The sequence below is a fragment of the Pseudophryne corroboree genome, chromosome 6 (genome assembly GCF_028390025.1).
Source record: "Pseudophryne corroboree isolate aPseCor3 chromosome 6, aPseCor3.hap2, whole genome shotgun sequence".
NCBI classification, from domain to species: domain Eukaryota; kingdom Metazoa; phylum Chordata; class Amphibia; order Anura; family Myobatrachidae; genus Pseudophryne; species Pseudophryne corroboree.
The window spans coordinates 10,305,713-10,326,122 of NC_086449.1; the positions used below are offsets into that span (position 1 = coordinate 10,305,713).

Here is a 20,410-nt window from a genome sequence, read left to right on the forward strand (position 1 = left end):
CAAGTGGCTTGCCCCGAGCTCAGAGGGATTGTGTTATATTGGGAGAGTACTGACCATAACCTATGATAAGATGAGAGATGTTCACCGCAGTGCTCAGGCTCCTTATACTCATACTCACTATGAACACATCATCAAGATACACCTCATAGATAGGACATAGCACGCAGCCTCTGATTTGATCCACGAATTCACCGGGATTCAATTCCTTCTCGCATTAGACATAACCCGTACTGCCAGAGGAATTATAAATTCTAGGTATATCCATGCGCTAGCGAACTTGATAGATAATATCACTGAGATGTATACGGGAAGGGAGTTACAAGCTTACAAGAAGGAACTAATCCAGCACAGGGTGGTCCTTAATTATATCACGGCCGTGACGGGTGGGTACTGTGTCACTTTGGCAACTTAATATGGTGTGAAGTGCTGTACGTATATTACAAACAGCACTGATGACCCAACCGAGATTATCGATCAAAAGATGGACGATATCTTGCAGTTGAAGTGGGAGTTCCGGAGGAGACGCAACCTTACCCTGACGGCTGTGGGTAAGGAGCTGACCGGCTGGGTCTCATGGTTGAACCCACGAAATTGGTTAACAGGATTAGGAGAGTGGGCTCAAAATGTTATTATGAGTGTAGGGAAGTTTCTCCTTTGTATCCTGGGAGTCGTCATAATTATTGGCTTGATATTTAGGTGTGTTCGAATTCTGACGCGGCGAAAGCACGGCACAAAGTTGGTGAGTATGAGGAGCGAGGGCATTATTATAGCAGCAGATTTAATGTACGACCCATCCATAGAGACAGTGTTATGATAAGGATTGCAAATGAATTCCATGGCCTGTTTCTTTCACCCGTTTTTCTTTTTTCTCCTCCTCTGCCCAGATACACCCATCCGGAAAAGACATCAGCCCTACCCAAGAATGTTTATGTAAATGTTTATGTGAATGTATTTTAGATTCGTGTCTTATCTTCATCTCTACAACCTTCAGTTAACGACACACATAGTCGACAGGTTATATCCACATATACTAGCACTCACATATGTTGCCCCTCATGTATCATCAACTAAATGTGCACCCCATTTGTTGGAACAAGAAGCCGAAAAGAGCTTGGTAGTGTTTGTTGGCCCATTTACAGACCCTTAATACGGGATGAGAAGGATTTAATGTATACTTCGCAATACCTCAAAGCTTATGTAGAACATATGTGGCTCGATGATACATGCCCCTCAGACATGGATTCATACATACATACTTTTACTATCCCACTAGGTCATACATTTCCCACCTACAACTCTCCTCTGACAACTCCAAGCTTCTGTAGATATTGTGTAGATATTTTTCGGTTTGTATTGATTAGATAGTGGCAGTTATTGGTGACTGCCAAAGGGTGGACTGTCAAAGTCGAAAAATATTGCAGTACACAGATGGCCTCCGCGCGTGTACTTGTTCTGCTGTGCGTGCACATATTCGCAATTTGCGTATGGACGCTCCCGCGGTCATGCGCATCAGCGCGTGGTATGGGTATTTATGGTAGAGTTTGTGAACGCATGGAGAGCTATCAAAACACATTACATATTTAATCCAAATAGTGCACAATGTACACATAGTCTCCTTGCACCACACAAAAAAATAACAACAGTTTAAATGGTTTCAGAACAAAGGGATTCACCTTTACAGAATAGGAGGGGACAGAACAAGGTCATAAGGTGGTGTTTGGTATCCATCTGTAGGGTATTTTAAGGGTAACATTCAGGTGTTGGTTTGAGGAAGATCGCATGTTCCTGTGGATAGTTATGTGCAGAAGCAGAATATAGATATAAACTGTATTTACTATACATTATGTATGCGCCGGGAATCCACAAGAGCAGTTAGAACAGACATCGCCCACCAATTCAAACCGACCTATGACCTCTCCTGTACTGTAAAAGTGCATTCCTGTGTCCAATGGACAAAGGGATTACAGTATCCATTGTATTGCTTTTGGAAGAATTGTATAAATAAAGCCTGCTGCAGCCTGGTCTGACACAAGACTCACAACGTTATCTATTAGATTACGGAGGACCGGACCGGGAAGCGCACGCGAATATACTCACGTATGTACCTTTGACTGTAGACATTATTTTGCTATATTGTCTTATATTGTATTGTATATATTGTAACCCCCTTTCAGCAATATTACGCTGTGGTGTCGGAACCCAGTGATTTAACTACAAATCGGTGTAGTGTCTTCTTTTCCTCGCTATGGTTTAAAAGTGTATTAGTAATGCATTGCATTGCTGTATAAGCTTAAAAGCATATTCATTGGGTGTGTACGCGCTGCGGGTGCATTGTACCTTCAGCGCGGTGTTTGTACACAGAGCACGTAGCATATGTACCAAGTATAGCGGCCGCAGCGGCTAAAGGTTTAAAGTGTGTTTAGAGTGTATAGCAGGTATAGCTTTTCGTTCCTGTACATAAATCGACATTATCACCACACTTTACTCCCTTCATGCTCAACTGCTGCAGTGGCTCTTCTTAGCCCAGGAGCCAGCACCCTCACTACACCCTCTGTATCCCTATCTTCTAAATCCATCTCACCTCACTACTACAGCAACCCTGATAATCTCACTCAGATCACCCCCTGAGACTCTCCCCCCTCTCCTGTGCCCACTGGAATGCCAGCTCTGTCTCTGTAATAAACTGGTCCCACCCATGACCTTTCTATCTCAAATACCCTTCATCTCCTAGCCATAACTAAAATATTCATGACCCCATCTGTCACAGTTTCTCCCACTGCCCTCTCAGCTGGGGATCTCATATTCCCCACCCCCCCCTGACATGAGGGTCGCCACGGTGCTGGTGTTGGGCTCCTACTACCCTCCAGCTACTCATATCAACTCATACCCCATAACCATCCCTTACATTCTCTACATTCGAAGGCCATGCTATACGTCTCTTCCAACCTGTTCATCTTCAAGTAGCTGTCATTTACCTTCCCCCTGGCATGCCCTCCAAATTACTTGACAACTTTGCTTCCTAGTTTCCACACTTCCTCTCTACTGATGCCCCACCAATCAATATTCACCCTCGCAGATCGACACCTCAACCCTGGTACACCAAATTCACCGGATACCTGCAAAAATGCTCACATACCACTGAGCGACAGTGGAGGAAATCACACTCTAAGGCCGACTTCCTCCACTACAAATGTATGCTCTCATCCTACTTTGCTGCCCTTACCCTCTCTAAACAATCTTCAAAAACCTCATCTCCTCCCAATCCTCAAACCCCCAGGCCAATTTTCTACTGTCAACTCGCTCCTCGGCCCACCCCCACCTCAACTCCCCTCTTCACTTTCTGTTCTTGACTTTGCCACCTACTTCACATCCAAAATTGACAACATTTGTCAGGACATAACATCCCACCAGAACCTCAGCAACGACCCTCCTCTATTTCCCGACCCCCCCTCTCCTTCCCTCCTACCAACTCTAACATCTTTCTTCCCTGTATCTGGAGAGGAAGTCATGGTCCTCATCCGGTTCTCACCCTCCTTCACCTCCCCATTTGACCCTATTCCCTCCCGCCTTCATTGCTTCCTCTCTTCTTCTGCCTGTTCCCATCTTGCCCATCTACTCAATCTCTCACGCTCATCAGGCACAGTCCCTTCTTCCTTTCAAGCATGCACTTGTCTCCCCTATTCTTAAAAAACCTACCCTTGATCCAACCAATCTCTCCAACTTCCGACCGATCTCTCTTCTCCTTTTTGCCTCCAAACTCTTTTAGCGTATTTTCTGCAACTGCCACAATGTCTTTCTTTCTTCCCACTCACTCCTTTCCAGTCTGGTTTCCATCCTCTGCACTCCACTGAAACTGTCCTCACAAAAGTCTGCAATGACCTCCTTGCTGCTAAATCTAGGGGCCACTACTCTGCTTATTCTTCTTGACCTCTCTGCTGTTTTTGACACTGTAGACCACCATCTCCTCCGGCAAATCCTTAACTTCCTTGGTTTCCGTGATACTGCTCTCTCCTTGCTGTCCTCCTACCTTTCTGACCGTTCCTTCTCCGTCTCCTCTTATGACTCCACCTCCCCCCCACTTTCTCTACCAGTAAGTGTCCCCCCAGGTTCTGTTCTTGGGCCTCTCCTTTTCTCTCTCTACAGATCCTCATTAGGTGAGCTCATTAGCTCTTTTGACTTAAAATATCATCTCTACACTGACGATACTCAAATCTACCTTTCCTCCCCTGACCTCTCCCCTGCTGTCCTTACTCGTGTCTCCAACTATCTCTCTGCTATCTCCTCCTGGATGTCCCAGCGCTTTCTTAAACTTAACATGTGTAGGACTGAGCTGATCATTTTACTTCCCTACCGCATAACCTCACCTACCACAATTTCATTATCCATTGATGGCACAACTATCTCCTGTATCTCCCAAGTGTGATGTCTTGGAGTAATCCTTGACTCCTCCCTCTCCTTCAAACCACATATTCAGTACCTCTCACAAACATGCCATTTCCATCTCAAAAACATCTCCAGGATCAAACCCTTTCTCACCCAAGACTCTACTGAGACCCTCATCCACTCACTGGTCATCTCAAGATTGGACTACTGCAATCTCCTCCTATCTGGCCTCCCTCAAAAATACCTCTCTCCACTCCAATCTATCCTCAACGCTGCTGCTCATCTCATCTTCCTCACTAAATGTATTGCATCCACATCCCCTTTCTTGCATGACCTTCACTGGCTCCCCTTCCCATTCAGAATCCAATTCAAGCTTCTCACACTCACCTACAAAGCCCTCATCCACTCTTCTCCTTCTTACATCTCTGACCTTATCTCTCTTTACATTCCCACCCATCCTCTGTGCTCTGCTAATGCACTCCGCCTCTCCTGCATACTGATTACTTCCTCCCACTACTACCTCCAAGATTTTGCATGTGCTGCTCCTTATCTCTGGAATTCTCTACCTCTTCCCATCTGACTCTCCACCTCTCTACAAAACTTCAAACAGGCTCTCAAGACCCACTTCTTCACCAAACCCAGGCAACTCTCCTACTAACCCTATTGTCTATACTCACTGTCTACCCCTTCTGTGTCATCCCGGTCTGTTAGCCCCTCACCTTTTAGATTGCAAGCTTGCAAGAACAGGGACTTCTTTCCTCATGTGCCTGTCCTTTTCTTACTTACACTATCTTATACTCCATACTCCCTTTGATGTCACCTAACCCCGGGTTTTCTATACCTGTCCTATATTGTCTTGAACTGTAAGTGCTGTTTTCTTGTTTGCTCATTTGATTATGTACTGTTTAATGTGTACTGTGGATCCCTTATGGTCCCATATAAATAAAGGATAATATTAATAATAATAATAATAATAATAATAATAATAATAATAATAATAATAATCTAGTAGTGGGAAACCCTTTCTCCATTCTTCGTTCCTGAATCCGCCTATCTACTTTGATGACTAACTCCATAACTGCATTGAGAGTGGCCGGGGGAAGGATATTGGATGAGAAAATCCTTAATTTGTTCTGTTAGACCCAACCGAATCTGACTCCATTCCAGCCACAGTCATTGGCCCATCTGTGAAATTCGGTGAAATATACCTCGGCAGAATTTCTGCCTTGCTTAAGGGAACAAAGATGGGCCTACGTGGATGCCGCCTGGTCTTCATAGAGGACTCCCAAAGTTTTAAAGAAGGAATCCACGGAATGCAGACTGGGATGATCTGCTGAAAGACAAAAGGGCAGAGACTGTGGGTCACCTTGTAACAGGGAAATTATAATTCCTACTCACTGGATCTCTGTACCCGAAGAGTAAGGCCTTAGCTTGAAATGCAGCTTGCAACTCCCCCGGAAGTTCACAGATTGTTTACGGTCCCCAGAAAACCTATCTGGGAGGTTTAGCTTAGGCTTTCTCGGAGCAGGTGATGAGATGATCTGGGTCCTACGTGTTTCCTCCTGAGTGTCCGCACAAAGAGTAAGATCCCATAGCTGCTGGGTCAAACCCTGGATCTGGCCCACCAGAATTTGGCCTGATATTGTGCTGGATCCATCCATAGACAAAAGACCCATGGAGCTACAATTACCCCTGCCCAACAGTCTTTTAGCCTCCTGCAGCCAAAGACTTTGCCTATAGCAGCCACCTTTCCAGGGAGAATTAGGTCCACCCCGTACTCAGATGCCCCCAGGTTTTCTGAATAGACATGGTGGCTAAAGGAGGCTGGGCAAGAGTAGGTTGCAGTATGGTGAGACATTCACTGAACCCTACATAGATACCACTGCCCTGCACACAGACAGAGGGAAATAACCGAATGCACAGGTTGGAATATAAATAGAACACAATCAGCATGTACTTGCAACTATGCGCAGGGTGTAATTGGCAACAGGACAGTTAATACATACAACACAGATTATTTGTAAATACTACAATGCATAGGATGTGATAAGCAACTTAATCAAATATAAATGCAATAAGCAAGAATCTGTGTCGACGTTTCCACACAAACCCTGAGTACACGGCAAGCTGGATTCGATAAGGATAGCAGTCAGACAGGGTCCCAGAAACAAGGGTGCTTCACATGCTGACAGGGTCTCACAAGAGCTGACAGGTTCTTCCAAGAGCAGGAATAAAGAATTATCACCAGCGATTTGGGAGTCAGCAGGAAGTGCATAAATACAGGCTACACCCAATCAGGACCCTAATGACAGAGTAAGTGCAGCTGCCCTGCTGCACATATCTATTTCCTAAGCAACGGGGAACGCTGTCTGCCTGCGGCGTCCCCGTTGCTAAGAGTCCGGCATCTCCCAGGGCCCAGCTAGGCACTGGGTGGGGTTCAGCGGGAAGTGCGGCGTCCCGGATCCTAGGCAACGGCCGTGACGTGCGCATTTCAGCGCTAACATTCTATTGTAATGAGCACTATTAAGCTTATGTATCAAACCTCATTAGAAGAAGGTGTGAGATAATTAGACAAACTGACACCATTTTGGCCTAATATTTATATGAACAGTAGAGTTGGTTACACTGTTTGCATCCTGGTAACCTATTGAATATATAATGGACAATATTTTTACTTGTTATATAATGGGATACAATTTATACAACTGTATAAATAGCCTTAATTATGGTGTAAAGATTGTTTAAACAAATATCATCTGATACTTTGCTAAAAGTAGCACACAGCTTTAATTCATCAGTTTGTCGAAGTCAAAAATATTACATAAAAAGAACATACAAACTACACACATTATGTATCGCTATACTTGAAAATATGCGCAGCGAGCACAGCAATATATGGTAACACACGCATTTACACGGACATGCCACAGAAATGGATTTGACACTTATTTCATGCAGTACATAATTATAATAATATCAAGCGCCAGACATGATGATTTAAAATTATATATAATGAAGTAATGTCATGTATGTGTATTATTTGAACGAAGCAAGATAGACCTGTCATATTTACTATTAAAGCTACCAGATTAATGTGTAGATTCATTTGATACTTGTTATTAAGTTGTAGGACATTGCAACAAGGAATTATGATTAAATGTATAAAAGCTAAAATCACTTCTATTAGAACAATAGATATTCCAAACAGGTAGTGGACAGGAAGCTTAGGCCAGCCCTTTGGATGTCTTCAAGGCTGAACCTGATCAGCATATACAAAGAGACTAGTGACTCATCGTGAATGAGTAAGTTCCCTCCCCCAAACTAGATAACACATTGCTGACCACACAGGAGTTCAGTTGCTGTTCTGTCTCAGACGATGATGGAGTTCCTGCATGATTTTACAGAGAGAGAGAGAGAGAGTGATATGGAGAGACTTTTATACGAGAAACATATGGTGATGTATTTGCTGGCCTGTAACTGTAACTGTATGTAACTATGTATTAACTGCTTACTGTATGAGTTGTAACTATATGTATACTGTACATTGTAATATATTGAATCCATATCCTTTTAATAACAAATATATACATCAATGAGCTTTGGAACTCAGGTAATGTGTGGGTGTATTGTTTTCTCTTATGGGATGCAGTGTTTTGCGATGTACAGCGCACTTTTATCGTATATGGTAATAAGATGCGCCTGGCATCTGCAGTATATATTAGAGTGGGCATTTTTAATATTTGTGAGGAAACAATTTGGCATTCACAAGTTTAATTCACAAAACCATTTATGTGGACTGAAAACAGGGAGAAAAGAAAGCTTATGTACTGTAGGTTTCACTTGTGCTTATCAAACAATTGTCAATATATTGGGTATATGCAGATGAACAATAATTTATAGTTAGATTTTTGCAACCCTTAATAATGTACACATTTACCAGTGCTACTTTATTTAAAGGACACGTTTTGGAACACTGTTTACAATTTGGTTAGTTACTCCTAACACAAAATCACATAGTTTAATTACTGAGAAGGTGAAACTATCACTGTTGTATATAATATGAACAGATGAAATAGCGTTACTCTCTGAATGCTTGGCCAGCCTCCCATGTTCTGTTCTCACAGAGTTACCAGATTTACAGTTGCATCCTCACACATCTAGCCTCCATATCCCATGCAGCACTAGATGCCTGATGTGAGTGAGCCGCCAAGACCCGTGCAACTTTGCTAACATCAGGTGTATTTTGTTGCTGAAAATGTGTCTGAGTCACAATGCAATTAAATTAAGACACACAAAGAGACTGTGTTGATGAATACGATATATGACACTGGTATATTGTGTGTGAATGAGTCTGTACTCAGGGCAGAACAAAACTTGTATTGGAAAAAAACTGCTGCTGCTGCACTGCAGCACTTTGTACACAGATTCAGAGACTCAGTCACACACATAGATATATATCATTCTGTATGTCATATTAATCAACGGTATCTTTTTGGGCAATCTAATCACATTGCATTGTGACTAAGATGCATTTTCCGATTCTCATGCGACCTGGCGTGCCAAGTGAGGCTGTTTGGCATAACTTCAGCAAAATTGAATGAGATCATATCTGGAACAGATATCCCTGCCTATTTACTGTCTTTTGCATAATCTTGCTGGGGAAGCTGTTGCAAGGCCAGATTATGCAATAGACAGCAGCAGGGCACAATGTCCGACACTTTAGATGGTGAATAAAGCAAAATCCCACGAGATTTCTCAGGGCACCTGAAGTTTGATTGTATAGTCCAAAAGTGTGTTCTTTCACTGATCCAGTCATCTTATGTGCTTCATAATACTGTACTTATGCTTAGCAGGAGTTTCTGGAAGTGACAATGGAGTCAGAAGCCAGGAGCAGCAGTCATAGCCAGCATCCATTACAGTTGAAGATTCTATTAACACTTTTTATATGTAGACAGTGACGAGTGAAGAAGGAACAACAATAACGTCTACATCTCAAGCAGCCATCCCTCTCGTATTTGCCCAGCCTCAAACTTATCATAGAGGGATGACTTACTGAAGGTAAAGTAGTTGTGGCATGAGCCAGGATAGCCCAACGCAAGACTCATTATTTATAGTGTGTACAATGCCTCAATGAAAATAATGTTCCAGAATTGCCTGAGGGGCAGAGAAAGCTGTTTTGCAGCAGCCTGAGGGGCAGAGAGAGCTGTGCTGCAGCAGCCTGAGGGGCAGAGAGAGCTGTGCTGCAGCAGCCTGAGGGGCAGAGAGAGCTGTGCTGCAGCAGCCTGAGGGGCAGAGAGAGCTGTGCTGCAGCAGCCTGAGGGGCAGAGAGAGCTGTGCTGCAGCAGCCTAAGGGGCAGATAGAGGTGCTGCAGCAGCCTGAAAGACAGAGTGAGGTGCTGCAGCTTTTAACGCAGATAGAGGTGCTGCCACAACAGCTGAGGCAGAGAAAGGAGGTGCAGCATCAATGTAGATAGAAGTACTGCAGCAGCTGGGGCAGAGAGGTTCAGCATTAGCCGGGGCAGAGAGAGGTGCTGTGCCAGCTCCTACAGAGAATGGTGCAGCAGGACATAAATGACCCTGCTGCACAGCTGCAAGCAGACTGTGAGACATTAAGAGGGTGGGCAGAGCTGACTGTCAGTGTCTCCTGCTATCACCTTTGGCCTGCCCTGTTCCCTACCTAGTCTCTGAGTCTGAGTAAGTCTGCGACGCCCCTGCTTCTCCTCCTCCTGCTCTGCGGGTGCCAGGTCAGTGGCCCACGGGAAGGGGGGGGAGGATGGGGGGCAGGCGGCAGCGCGCCTACTAACTTTTTCAGTGCCCGGATCTTGCACTTCACCAGACCCACCCTTCTTACACCCCTGACTAAGAGACAATTTCCATTATGAAGCAGCCTACCTTTATTACGTGAGTATGAAAGTATAGAAGATACTGTAAAATGTGAATGCTTGCCTTCTACTATCCTAATATAAAATTCAATGTACAGATGTAGAAAGAAAAGAATGGTGAACAGAGTGTCACTGGCGCTAAATCCGTATGGATGTGTATGGGCCCCCAATGATGGGATCCTGTATCCCTAAAGTAGGACTTGGTCCTTACGGTGGTGAATAGTAACTCAATAACAATTGATATAAAATCACATGTAAATATTTATTGTTAAAAACATACAATAGGTGAACACTGAAAGTGCCTGGTGACCATGGACAATCCAAAGACGTGACTTGTGCTTTTTTTCTTTAAAACCCACAAAGATGCTCTCACCCTCTTACTGTGGTGCGGTGGGCTAGCTTATGAATAAGCTGGTGTGGTCCTGGGCTGAGTTAGCCAAGCACCACCGCAGAAGAATTATCAGCATGGATTCACTTCCAGTTCACCTGTGTTTCTCCTCAGTCCAAAGCAACGCGTTTCGGTTCCACAGAACCTTTCTCAAGAATTGGATCTTTTACAGAACCTTTCTCAAGAATTGGATCCACAGAACCTTTCTCAAGGTTGCTTTGGACTGAGGAGAAACACAGGTGAACTGGAAGTGAATCCATGCTGATAATTCTTCTGCGGTGGTGCTTGGCTAACTCAGCCCAGGACCACACCAGCTTATTCATAAGCTAGCCCACCGCACCACAGTAAGAGGGTGAGAGCATCTTTGTGGGTTTTAAAAGAAAAAAAGCACAAGTCATTTCTTGGGATTGTCCATGGTCACCATGCACTTTCAGTGTTCACCTATTGTATGTTTTTAACAATAAATATTTACATGTGATTTTATATCAATTGTTATTGAGTTACTATTCACCACCGTAAGGACCAAGTCCTACTTTATGGATACAGGATCCCGTCATTGGGGGCTCATACACATCCATACGGATTTAGCGCCAGTGACACTCTGTTCACCATTCTTTTCTTTCTGCTATATTGGGAATTGGTGTTTTTTTCCCCACTGAAAAGTGTGTCTGGGCAGCTTTTTCTGTTTTACTGCACAATTCTGGTATTGTATTTATTTTCTTTTGTTGAATGTACAGATCTAGCCACGCTCATCCATCCTGCAACTTTCCACATTCACAGCAATCCAGGTGCTGATGCAAATGTGCCCGCCACTAGGATGCACATGTGCATCTAAGTAAACTCGCCCATAGGAATACATGGGTGGTGTACTAAGCCGCAGTTTGGCGTACTAAGTCGTACCCATGCATCGGCGTGATGCATGTACCCGTGCAGCCAAGCTACAGGCTGGATGAGTGGCTACATCTGTAAGTTGTTCGCTCAGTAAGTGACATTAACAATAATAACTGGGGAAATGGTCGGAGAAAGCCAAGATCCAAACTCTACAACCATAATCTACGCACCCGCTGGTTTATTCTACTGGATGATGAATTCACCGCTATGATCCAATTTATTCCAACTGAGGTGTTAAATACGCTACATATCGGGCCTGATTCTGAGTCAGGCTCAGTTGAGGCAAGCCCTTTCCTGGTGTACACTACATATCAGGCCTGATTCAGAGTCAGGCTCAGTTGAGGCAAGCCCTTTCCTGGTGTACACTACATATCGGGCCCGATTCTGAGTGGGGATCAGTTGAGGCAAGCCCTTTCCTGGTGTACACTACATATCGGGCCTGACTCTGAGTCAGGCTCAGTTGTGGCAAGCCCTTTCCTGGTGTACACCCATGCACCTGACAGTGCAAGGACTGAGATACCCACTTGCAGCTGTTAATGCTGCATTACTGTCTGGTTCATCCTTAATTGCAGCATCGGTCACTGCATCAAAGCTTGCACCAGAAATTTGGTAGTATGAGCTCTCTGTACGCAGCCATATTCCCGCTTCGTGAATCTGTTTAGCCACCCCACTGTTACCTCCCAGTCACTGCCCATGATAGCCCCATACACTGCCCGTACAGTTCTTCTTATATGCGTCCAAATCTATAATGCCTCTGTGACATCGTCCATGTGCGTGAATGTCGGCAATTTGCTTGCCTTTCAGAATCAAGTCCATTTACTTTGTAGAGATGTGCGCTGCCCCGTGTTTTGGCTCAAATTCATCATCATGTTTCGGTTTTAGCAAAACCGCCCTCAAGTGTTTTGGTTCAGATTCGGTTTTTGGTTCGGTGAAAAATTTATAAAAAAATAATCTACCTGTATAATCATTGATCTTTTTTTTTAATAAAAATCGATAAAGCAGCAAAACTAATGTAAAATCCAAAATCTGAATCCAATTTCCGAATTGCAAAAAAATCTGAACCAGGACTCGGTTTGGATCGGATCTCCTCAGGTGATCCAGACCAAGGCCGGGATGTAATAAAGTCAGAGTTTGGTGGCCTGCAGGGATGCCGACCGAACTCTGTTTTTTTTTAAAGGGGCAAACATTTACAAGGCATGGTTTAGTCATGTAAATGATTGCCCCTTTAAAATAACATCTGAGTTTAGCCGGCAATCCGCACGGCCGCCGAACTTGGACTTCAATACATCCCGCCCAGGTTTTGGTTCAGATTCAAAAAAATTGTGTGGATTTGGAAATCTGGAGATCCGAACCACACATCTCTAGTTTAAAGTTGATTAAGAGAACCACAAAGTTATCTATAGTAAATGAAAGAATTATATCTACATTAAAAAAATCTTACATTACAGTACTCGCTTAATGGCCCTTTTCACCTCTTGGTTTCTCAGGCTGTATATAAGTGGATTCAGCATTGGAGTCATTACTGTATATAAGACAGAAGCCATCTTGTCTTGTTTCTTTAAGACATTGGAGGGAGAGCGCAGGTAAGTGAAGAAAATGGTCACGTAGAAGATGGTGGCGCACGTGAGATGTGAGGAGCAGGTGCTGAAGGCTTTCCGTCGTCCCTTAGCAGAATTAATCCGTAGAATGGAAGTAATGATGTACATGTATGAGATCAGAATGATTATAAATGACCCCATGGCACAAGAAACTACGAAAAAAACAGTTTCTATGACACAGGGGAAGGTGTCAGAGCAGGACAGCTGGAGCAGTGGAGGGACGTCACAGTAGAAGTGGTCTATAAGGTTGGATCCACAGAACTGGAGACTGAACACACAGCTGGTCTGCACAGATGACTGCATGAAGCTGATGGAGAAAGCCTGGATAACCAGATACATACATATGTTCTTGGTCATTATAGAGGTATAGTGGAGAGGGTGGCAGATGGCAGCATACCTGTCATAAGCCATGTTTGCGAGAAGTAGAACCTCAGTACATACCAGGGCAGCAAAGAAGAAAAACTGAAGGGCACACCCGACAAATGAGATGGCCTTCCTCGTGGAAATAAGATCAGAGAGCATTTTAGGAGTTATAACTGAGGAGTAGAAAACATCCACCAAAGAGAGGTAGCTCAGGAAGAAGTACATTGGGGTGTGAAGGTTGGAGCTGATATGGACAATGGCCATTATACCGATGTTTCCCGCTACAGTCACCAAGTAGACATGTAAGAAGAGTATGAAGAGAAACGAGGCAAGTTCTTCATTGATATTAAGGCCAGTAAACACAAACACGCTCACTTGGGTCTTGTTTATAACTTCCATTGTGTTCTCTGCATAAAGGCATAAAAAAAAATATTGGTTAAAACTAAAGCATCAGTACAATAATTCACACGTCTGAAAATAATTACAAAGCAAGCAATGCCACAAAGCGCAAAAAAAACACAACCAGCAAGAGTTATTGATGTGCAGGTGCATGAACCTATGTTTTACATTGTCCCCTGATCCATCCATATCTTCCTACCCTTCTAGTTTAAGATTATTTTTTCATGTAGGCTTCTTACAAAACAGGGTTTCTGATGGGTTCACTGTATCTTTACTTTTCCAGTTGACCACATACTGTATTTGCATTGCTGTTATGATATGTTGGTCAGTAAGTGCTCATACAATACGTGCCCACCACTGTCTGAGGCCACTGCTGTATAACAAATGTATAACAGAAGCACTATGCAGTCAGTCACATGATTGCGCTGCACAGGAAGCCCACACTGTCTACCATGTACTGACTTTCTGGATTCTGACCATTGTATCTGTCTGTAACATGCATTGTCCCTGTGTCTGGATATGGAACACTCTCTCTGCTGCCTGCCCTGACCCCGTGCCTGGATATGGAACACTCTCTCTGCTGCCTGCCCTGACCCTGTGCCTGGATATAGAACACTCTCTTTGCTTGCCCTGACCCTGTGCCTGGAAATGGAACACTCTCTCTGCTGCCTGCCTTGACCCTGTGCCTGATAATGGAACACTCTCTCTGTTGCCTGCCCTGACCCTGTGCCTGGATATAGAACACTCTCTTTGCTTGCTACCTTTCCTCACAATGTTCCTGGATGTAGATCACTATCTCTTTTGCATGTCCTGACCCTGAAACTGGATACAAATCACTCTCTATGATTGTTGCCTGCCCTGACCCTATGCTCAGATTTCAAACATTCTCTTTGTTGCTACCTGACCTGACACTGTAACTGGATACAGATCACTCTCTCTGTTTGCTGCTGGCCCTCATGGCTCTGTAACTGGATACAGATCATTCTCTGTGTTGGCCCTGACCCTATGCTTGGATATGAATCACTTTTTCTGTCTGACATCTGTACCTAGGTATATACAGTATTTAGCTCTATTTCTATCACACTTGCCCTGATATATTCCTGTATAAGTATGTTTCTCTATACTAATTAGCGCACAAATTTGCCAAAAATATAAGCCTGCCACTGACCTATTTTAAATAACAGTAAGTTGAAATTTTGTACTTGCATTTTATACAGCTGTATAATGAGAACCATCAGTGACTTGACTGCTGTATCAAAATATACTGGTACCAGCAGGGGTTAAAGTGGGAGTGAAAGGGGTGGAACTGAGTTCCCTCACCTGTAATGGTAGGTGGAACTACAGATGGAGCCTTGCTCATCCATGCTGTTTATTTATGGCGTTAGTCCCGATCACTGAGTCGTAGCATGCCTGGGCGCAAGGCGGTGTGCCTAGTCATAGGGAGGCCCACAGAGCTTATCATGGCATTTGGTGTTACCGGTGAGTGTAATACCTGCAATCATCCACCAGATGTCCCTTTTTAAAATCACCATTGTGCATGCGGGTGGTCTCCATTGAAATACAGTACACTATAGTGCAAGAACTACTTTACTGTACACTGTATGGGCAATGCTGTACTAGCGTATTATTACGCTATTTAAAATAAATTGTGGCAATGAAGTCCTGTAGACGAACCAATAAACAAAAATAGTGTATACAGATGCAAACGAATGTGTTAAAACAATAGTCCATTGACGTTAGATTTATGTGAGCTATTAAATTAAATAAAAATGGGCTTAAAGCTTAATATCTCCAGTTCTGATTATCCAATCAGCTCTAAACCAGGTTTGTATGGAAGGGGAGATGATTTTCTACCAGAAAATACCAACCCCAAGTTTATGTGACTGCCACAAGGCTAATGGCAAGCATCGGAACCCATGGTGGGTCTGAATTAACAGGCCTATTACAGTCTATGGGAAAATGCACCCCGATATCTTCCGATCTGGGTGATCCAGAGACTTGATGCCAGTACCATACAAAAGAGGAGACTCTTGGCTTTTAGGTCAGACTTACCACTAGTTTATGTTACACCGCAAAAGGAAACAGCAAGCAACCATGTGTTGGGTCCCCTCTAGTTGTCCGCCCAGCTTGCTCGGGGTGCGGGGTTTCTGGCTAGATAGAAAATACTGTACTGATATGCTAAGCAAGATAACACTTGCAGCTGTAGCCTTTAGAGCAGAGTATGTTACAGGCTGTTCATGCTACATAGTACTCAAATAGAAAATAATGTACAGAGACACTAAGCAGAGTTTTTTTGGCATCCAGGAACTTAGGGAGGACCTTTTATCATTCCCCGTATACTTATAAAGATAACACTTGCTGCTGTAGCCTTTTAGAGCAGAGTATGTTATAAGCTGTTCATGCTACTTAGTACTTAAGTAGAAAATACTGTACAGAGACACAAAGCACAGTGTTTGGCCATCCAGAGCGGTCCAGTACCATATACGTATAATGGGAAGAGATATAAGCTTCTTTCTAAGTTCCTGGATACCAAAACACAGTGCTTAGCATCTCTGCACAATATTTTCTATTTGAGTACTAAGTAGCACGAACAGCTTGTAACATACTCTGCTCTAAAGGCTACAGTGCTGTTATCTCTATAAGAATAATGGAGAGAGATAAAAGCTCCTCCATAAGTTCCTGATTACCAAAACACAATGATTAGCATCTCTATACTGTATTTTCTATTTGAGTACTAAGTAGCATGAACAGCTCACATAGCCCTAATGTCAATAGACCATTGCTTTAACACATTTGTTTGCATCTATATGCACTAATTTTATTGATTGATTTATTGGTTTCTTTTTTTTAAATTGACTTTATCCGTCTGTCCATTGGTCTGTGTGTACAGTATACAATAACATTACAGTAGTCACTGACCATTTGCCAGAGCTCGTAGATAATTCTGCCACTATTCGCTCTACAGTACTGGATTAGTGGAGCATTAGCCACCCAGTGGTGAATATGTGTATTGCATGCTGTGTATGTAATCATGCCTCAACACGCCTGTCCGTGAAACAACTGAACAGCCTGAGCTATCGCTTATGCATGACTTACCCTCCGTTTAGGTGGAGAAACAGCAATGATGAGGGAGGCTCCTTCTGTAGTTCCACCTCCTCCACAGACCTGCACAGTAATTCCAACAGAAAAGACCGCCTCACCACCCACATTAATAGATGATGCAGGCAGCGCTAATGTCACTGATGAGCTACAGCCACCTCCCCTTCCTCAGGTCCGGGTGGCTCCATGGCCATTCCTCCACCTTAGGCCAGCAACTCCTCCTACCCACTGGAGTTATAGAGGCAGAGATGTGTATAAGGGGCATTCCTGTGGACATTATGTGTATAAAGGGCACCACTATGTGGTGTAATATAAATCAGGGGCAATTCATGCAGTGTAATGAGCATAAGATTGTGCTACTGTGTGGTATAATTTGAATTGGGTGTACTATTGGGTGATTCTCCAGAAATGAACATAAAGTCCCGTGCATCACACACTTTAATAAAAAAATCCTTTTAAACTGGTCTGTTAAGAAATTGTTGTTATATGAAAAATGAATTGCTTAGTAGCAATGCCTTACCATATAACTTTTGACCCACTAAAATCTTGGTATTTTGGGGAAGTATGTCATTTGAATTTGTGTAGCTGTTCTGTGGAGAATCACCCTATTGTGTGACCACGCCAGAGGCAGAACTCTGGGAGGCAATGGAGTCATCTGCCACCGGGCTCCTGCTTTGAAAGGGGGCACCTCTCCTCCCATTCTGTGACATCATTCAATTAAGTTAATTGATAGCTGTCGCTATCTTTTCACTATATGAAGTTACTTCTCTGACAATTACACATAAATTTACATAGTTACAATTCTCATGCTTCCTGTACAGGAGAAAATAGCTCCATCAGTAAAGTGTCTGCTGCAGAGGTGTAGCTAGGGTTTTCAGAGCCCAGGGCAAGATGGTAAATGGCGCCCCCCCCCACCCAAAAAAAACCCACACACACAAAAAGAAGCATGTGCGCGCGCCTTCGGCACGCGCACCGAAAAAGCGGACATGGCCACACACCAGAAGGGGTGTGGCCATGCTCCAGAAGGGGTATGGTCACTGAAAATGGCCCACAGTGCCAGTTACATTGCCCCACAGTGCCAGATACAATGCCCCACAGTGCCAGTTACATTGCCCCACAGTGCCAGTTACATTGCCCCACAGTGCCGTGTCGGATACATGCTCCACAGTGCCGGATACATTGCCCCACAGTGCCGGATACATTGCCCCACAGTGCCAGTTACATTGCCCCACAGTGCCAGTTACATTGCCCCACAGTGCCAGATACATGCCCCAGAGTGCCAGTTACATTGCCCCACAGTGCCACTTACATGCCCCACAGTGCCATATACATGCCCCACAGTGCCAGATACATGCCCCAGAGTGCCAGTTACATTGCCCCACAGTGCCAGTTACATGCCCCACAGTGCCAGATACATGCCCCACAGTGCCAGTTACATGCCCCACAGTGCCGGGCCCAACTCAGTGCCAGTTAAATGCACCATTTGGTGCCAGTTACATGCCCCACAGTGCCAGTCCCCACTCAGTGCCAGTTACATGCCCCATTTGGTGACAGATACATGCCCCACTGTGCCGCCGCCCCCCCCGGTCACTCACCGGCCGCTTGTTGTTATGTGAGGGGAGGAGAGCGCAGCGCCTCTCCTTCTCCTCACTGCTCCAGGTCTCCGGCGCCGGTTCGCTAGCCAATCAGAGCTCGCGGACCGGCAGCCAATCAGGAGCCGGTCCGCAAGCTCTGATTGGCTAACGCCAGAGACCGGACACAGCAGCGCTGCTGGCAGCGCTGCTTGTGCTGGCAGCAGCGGCGAGGGGAGGGAGAGACGCTGCACTCTCCTCCCCTCACATTTCGGGTTGACGGGGGCGAGTTGGGCATGATGCCCTAGCCGCCGGCGACGCCCCCCTCTTCTGGGCCTGCCAAAGCGCCCAGGGCACGTGCCCCACTCGCCCTACCCTAGATACGCCTCTGGTCTGCTGTCAGTGCAACAGGTCATGAGGTTCTGGTCCTGGGTATGACTGGTAAGAAATGTGTTTTTTAAAATAAAAGACACACGCACATATATATGCACACATACATGCATATATCTATCTAAATACAGGGGGGGGGCAACTGGGATAAACTTGCCTCCAGGCAACTGGGATGAACTTACGCCACTGGACCACGCCCCTTGTTTGTGAGACCACTATCACCTTAAAGTATGGGAGGTAGGGCACAAATTTATAGTTTGTAGGGGGGTGTCGAAAAACCCTAGCACTGACCCTGGCTTCTCCTAATGGGAGGTGGGGGAAGGGGGTTGGTGGCAGAGGAAATGAGTTCCGTCACCTCTCCAGGACAACTTTAAGCCCTGGATACCAGCAGCTGCCGACCTGCACATGGAGCCCAAGTTTGGTAATCAAAGGAAAGCACTGTTTACGTCTATTATCTATGCACGCTATTAAACAGTAAGAAAAGAAGGATCTGGGTCTGTACTTGATTAATGAAGAGTATTGTAAATGTATGTAGTAACAATACGTTTTATTATCTTGAGTCACAATGCTCCACTAATAAGATCAGTATACATATGTGCAATAAAAATTGACCATCGATAAATACAGGTATTCAGCTATCAGCAAATATAATACAATATGGGGAAAGGGGGAAAAATGGAAGGAAAAAGTTAGAACTCTCACGCTCAAAAAAAAAATGGAGGGAAAAGTATGAACTCTCCCATTGTCCTGTAAATAGTTCAGTTCTTGTAGTTCTCTGTGCCAACTTGAATACGTTTATTAAGGTAATGTAGGATTGTAAACCTTGTTATGTGTTCCAGATAGGATTAAAGTATGTTGGGGGTATTGTGTCCTGAGGGGTCAGCAAACTTACCCTTCCGATGGTGCTTTGCTTATTATTGGTAGGCGATGCTTCTTAAAATGCTATCCTTTGCACTTCCTCTGCTTTTCCTGTCCCCCACCTGTGCACTGGTAGCAGCAGGGGACCGCCAGCAGCCGCAAGTATTTCCAGGAGCACGTGTCCTCATGAGAATACGTTGCTCTCTGGGATCTACCTGGTGTAACATTGTTAAAATTGTCTCTACCTGGCGTAACATGTATAAGAGGCTCTACCTAGCAAAATGTGTATGAAAGGGGCTCTATCTGGTATAACATGTATAAGGGGCTCTACCTGGTGTAACATGCAGAAAAAGGGCTAGACCAGGCATAACGTGTATAAATAGGATCTACATAGTGTAATGTGTATTAGGGGCTCTACCTGGTGAAACTTGTATGAGGGGTTCTACCTTGCATAACATGTATATAAAGGGCTCCACCTGGTGTAATGTGTATAAAAAGAGCTCTACCTAGTGTAATGTGTATAAGGGGCTCTTCCTTGGCATAATATGTATAAAATGCTCTACCTGGCATATTGTACATTATGGGCTC

The 20,410-nt window shown here is 44.4% G+C and overlaps 1 protein-coding gene across 1 annotated transcript; it reads right to left on the bottom strand.

Moving 5' to 3' along the window:
- Positions 1-12,986: 12,986 nt before the first annotated feature.
- On the bottom strand, positions 12,987-13,904 carry LOC134935899 (olfactory receptor 5AP2-like). The gene has a single exon (XM_063930752.1). It carries the CDS (start codon positions 13,902-13,904, stop codon positions 12,987-12,989), a length of 918 nt encoding a protein of 305 aa, XP_063786822.1.
- Positions 13,905-20,410: the final 6,506 nt, after the last annotated feature.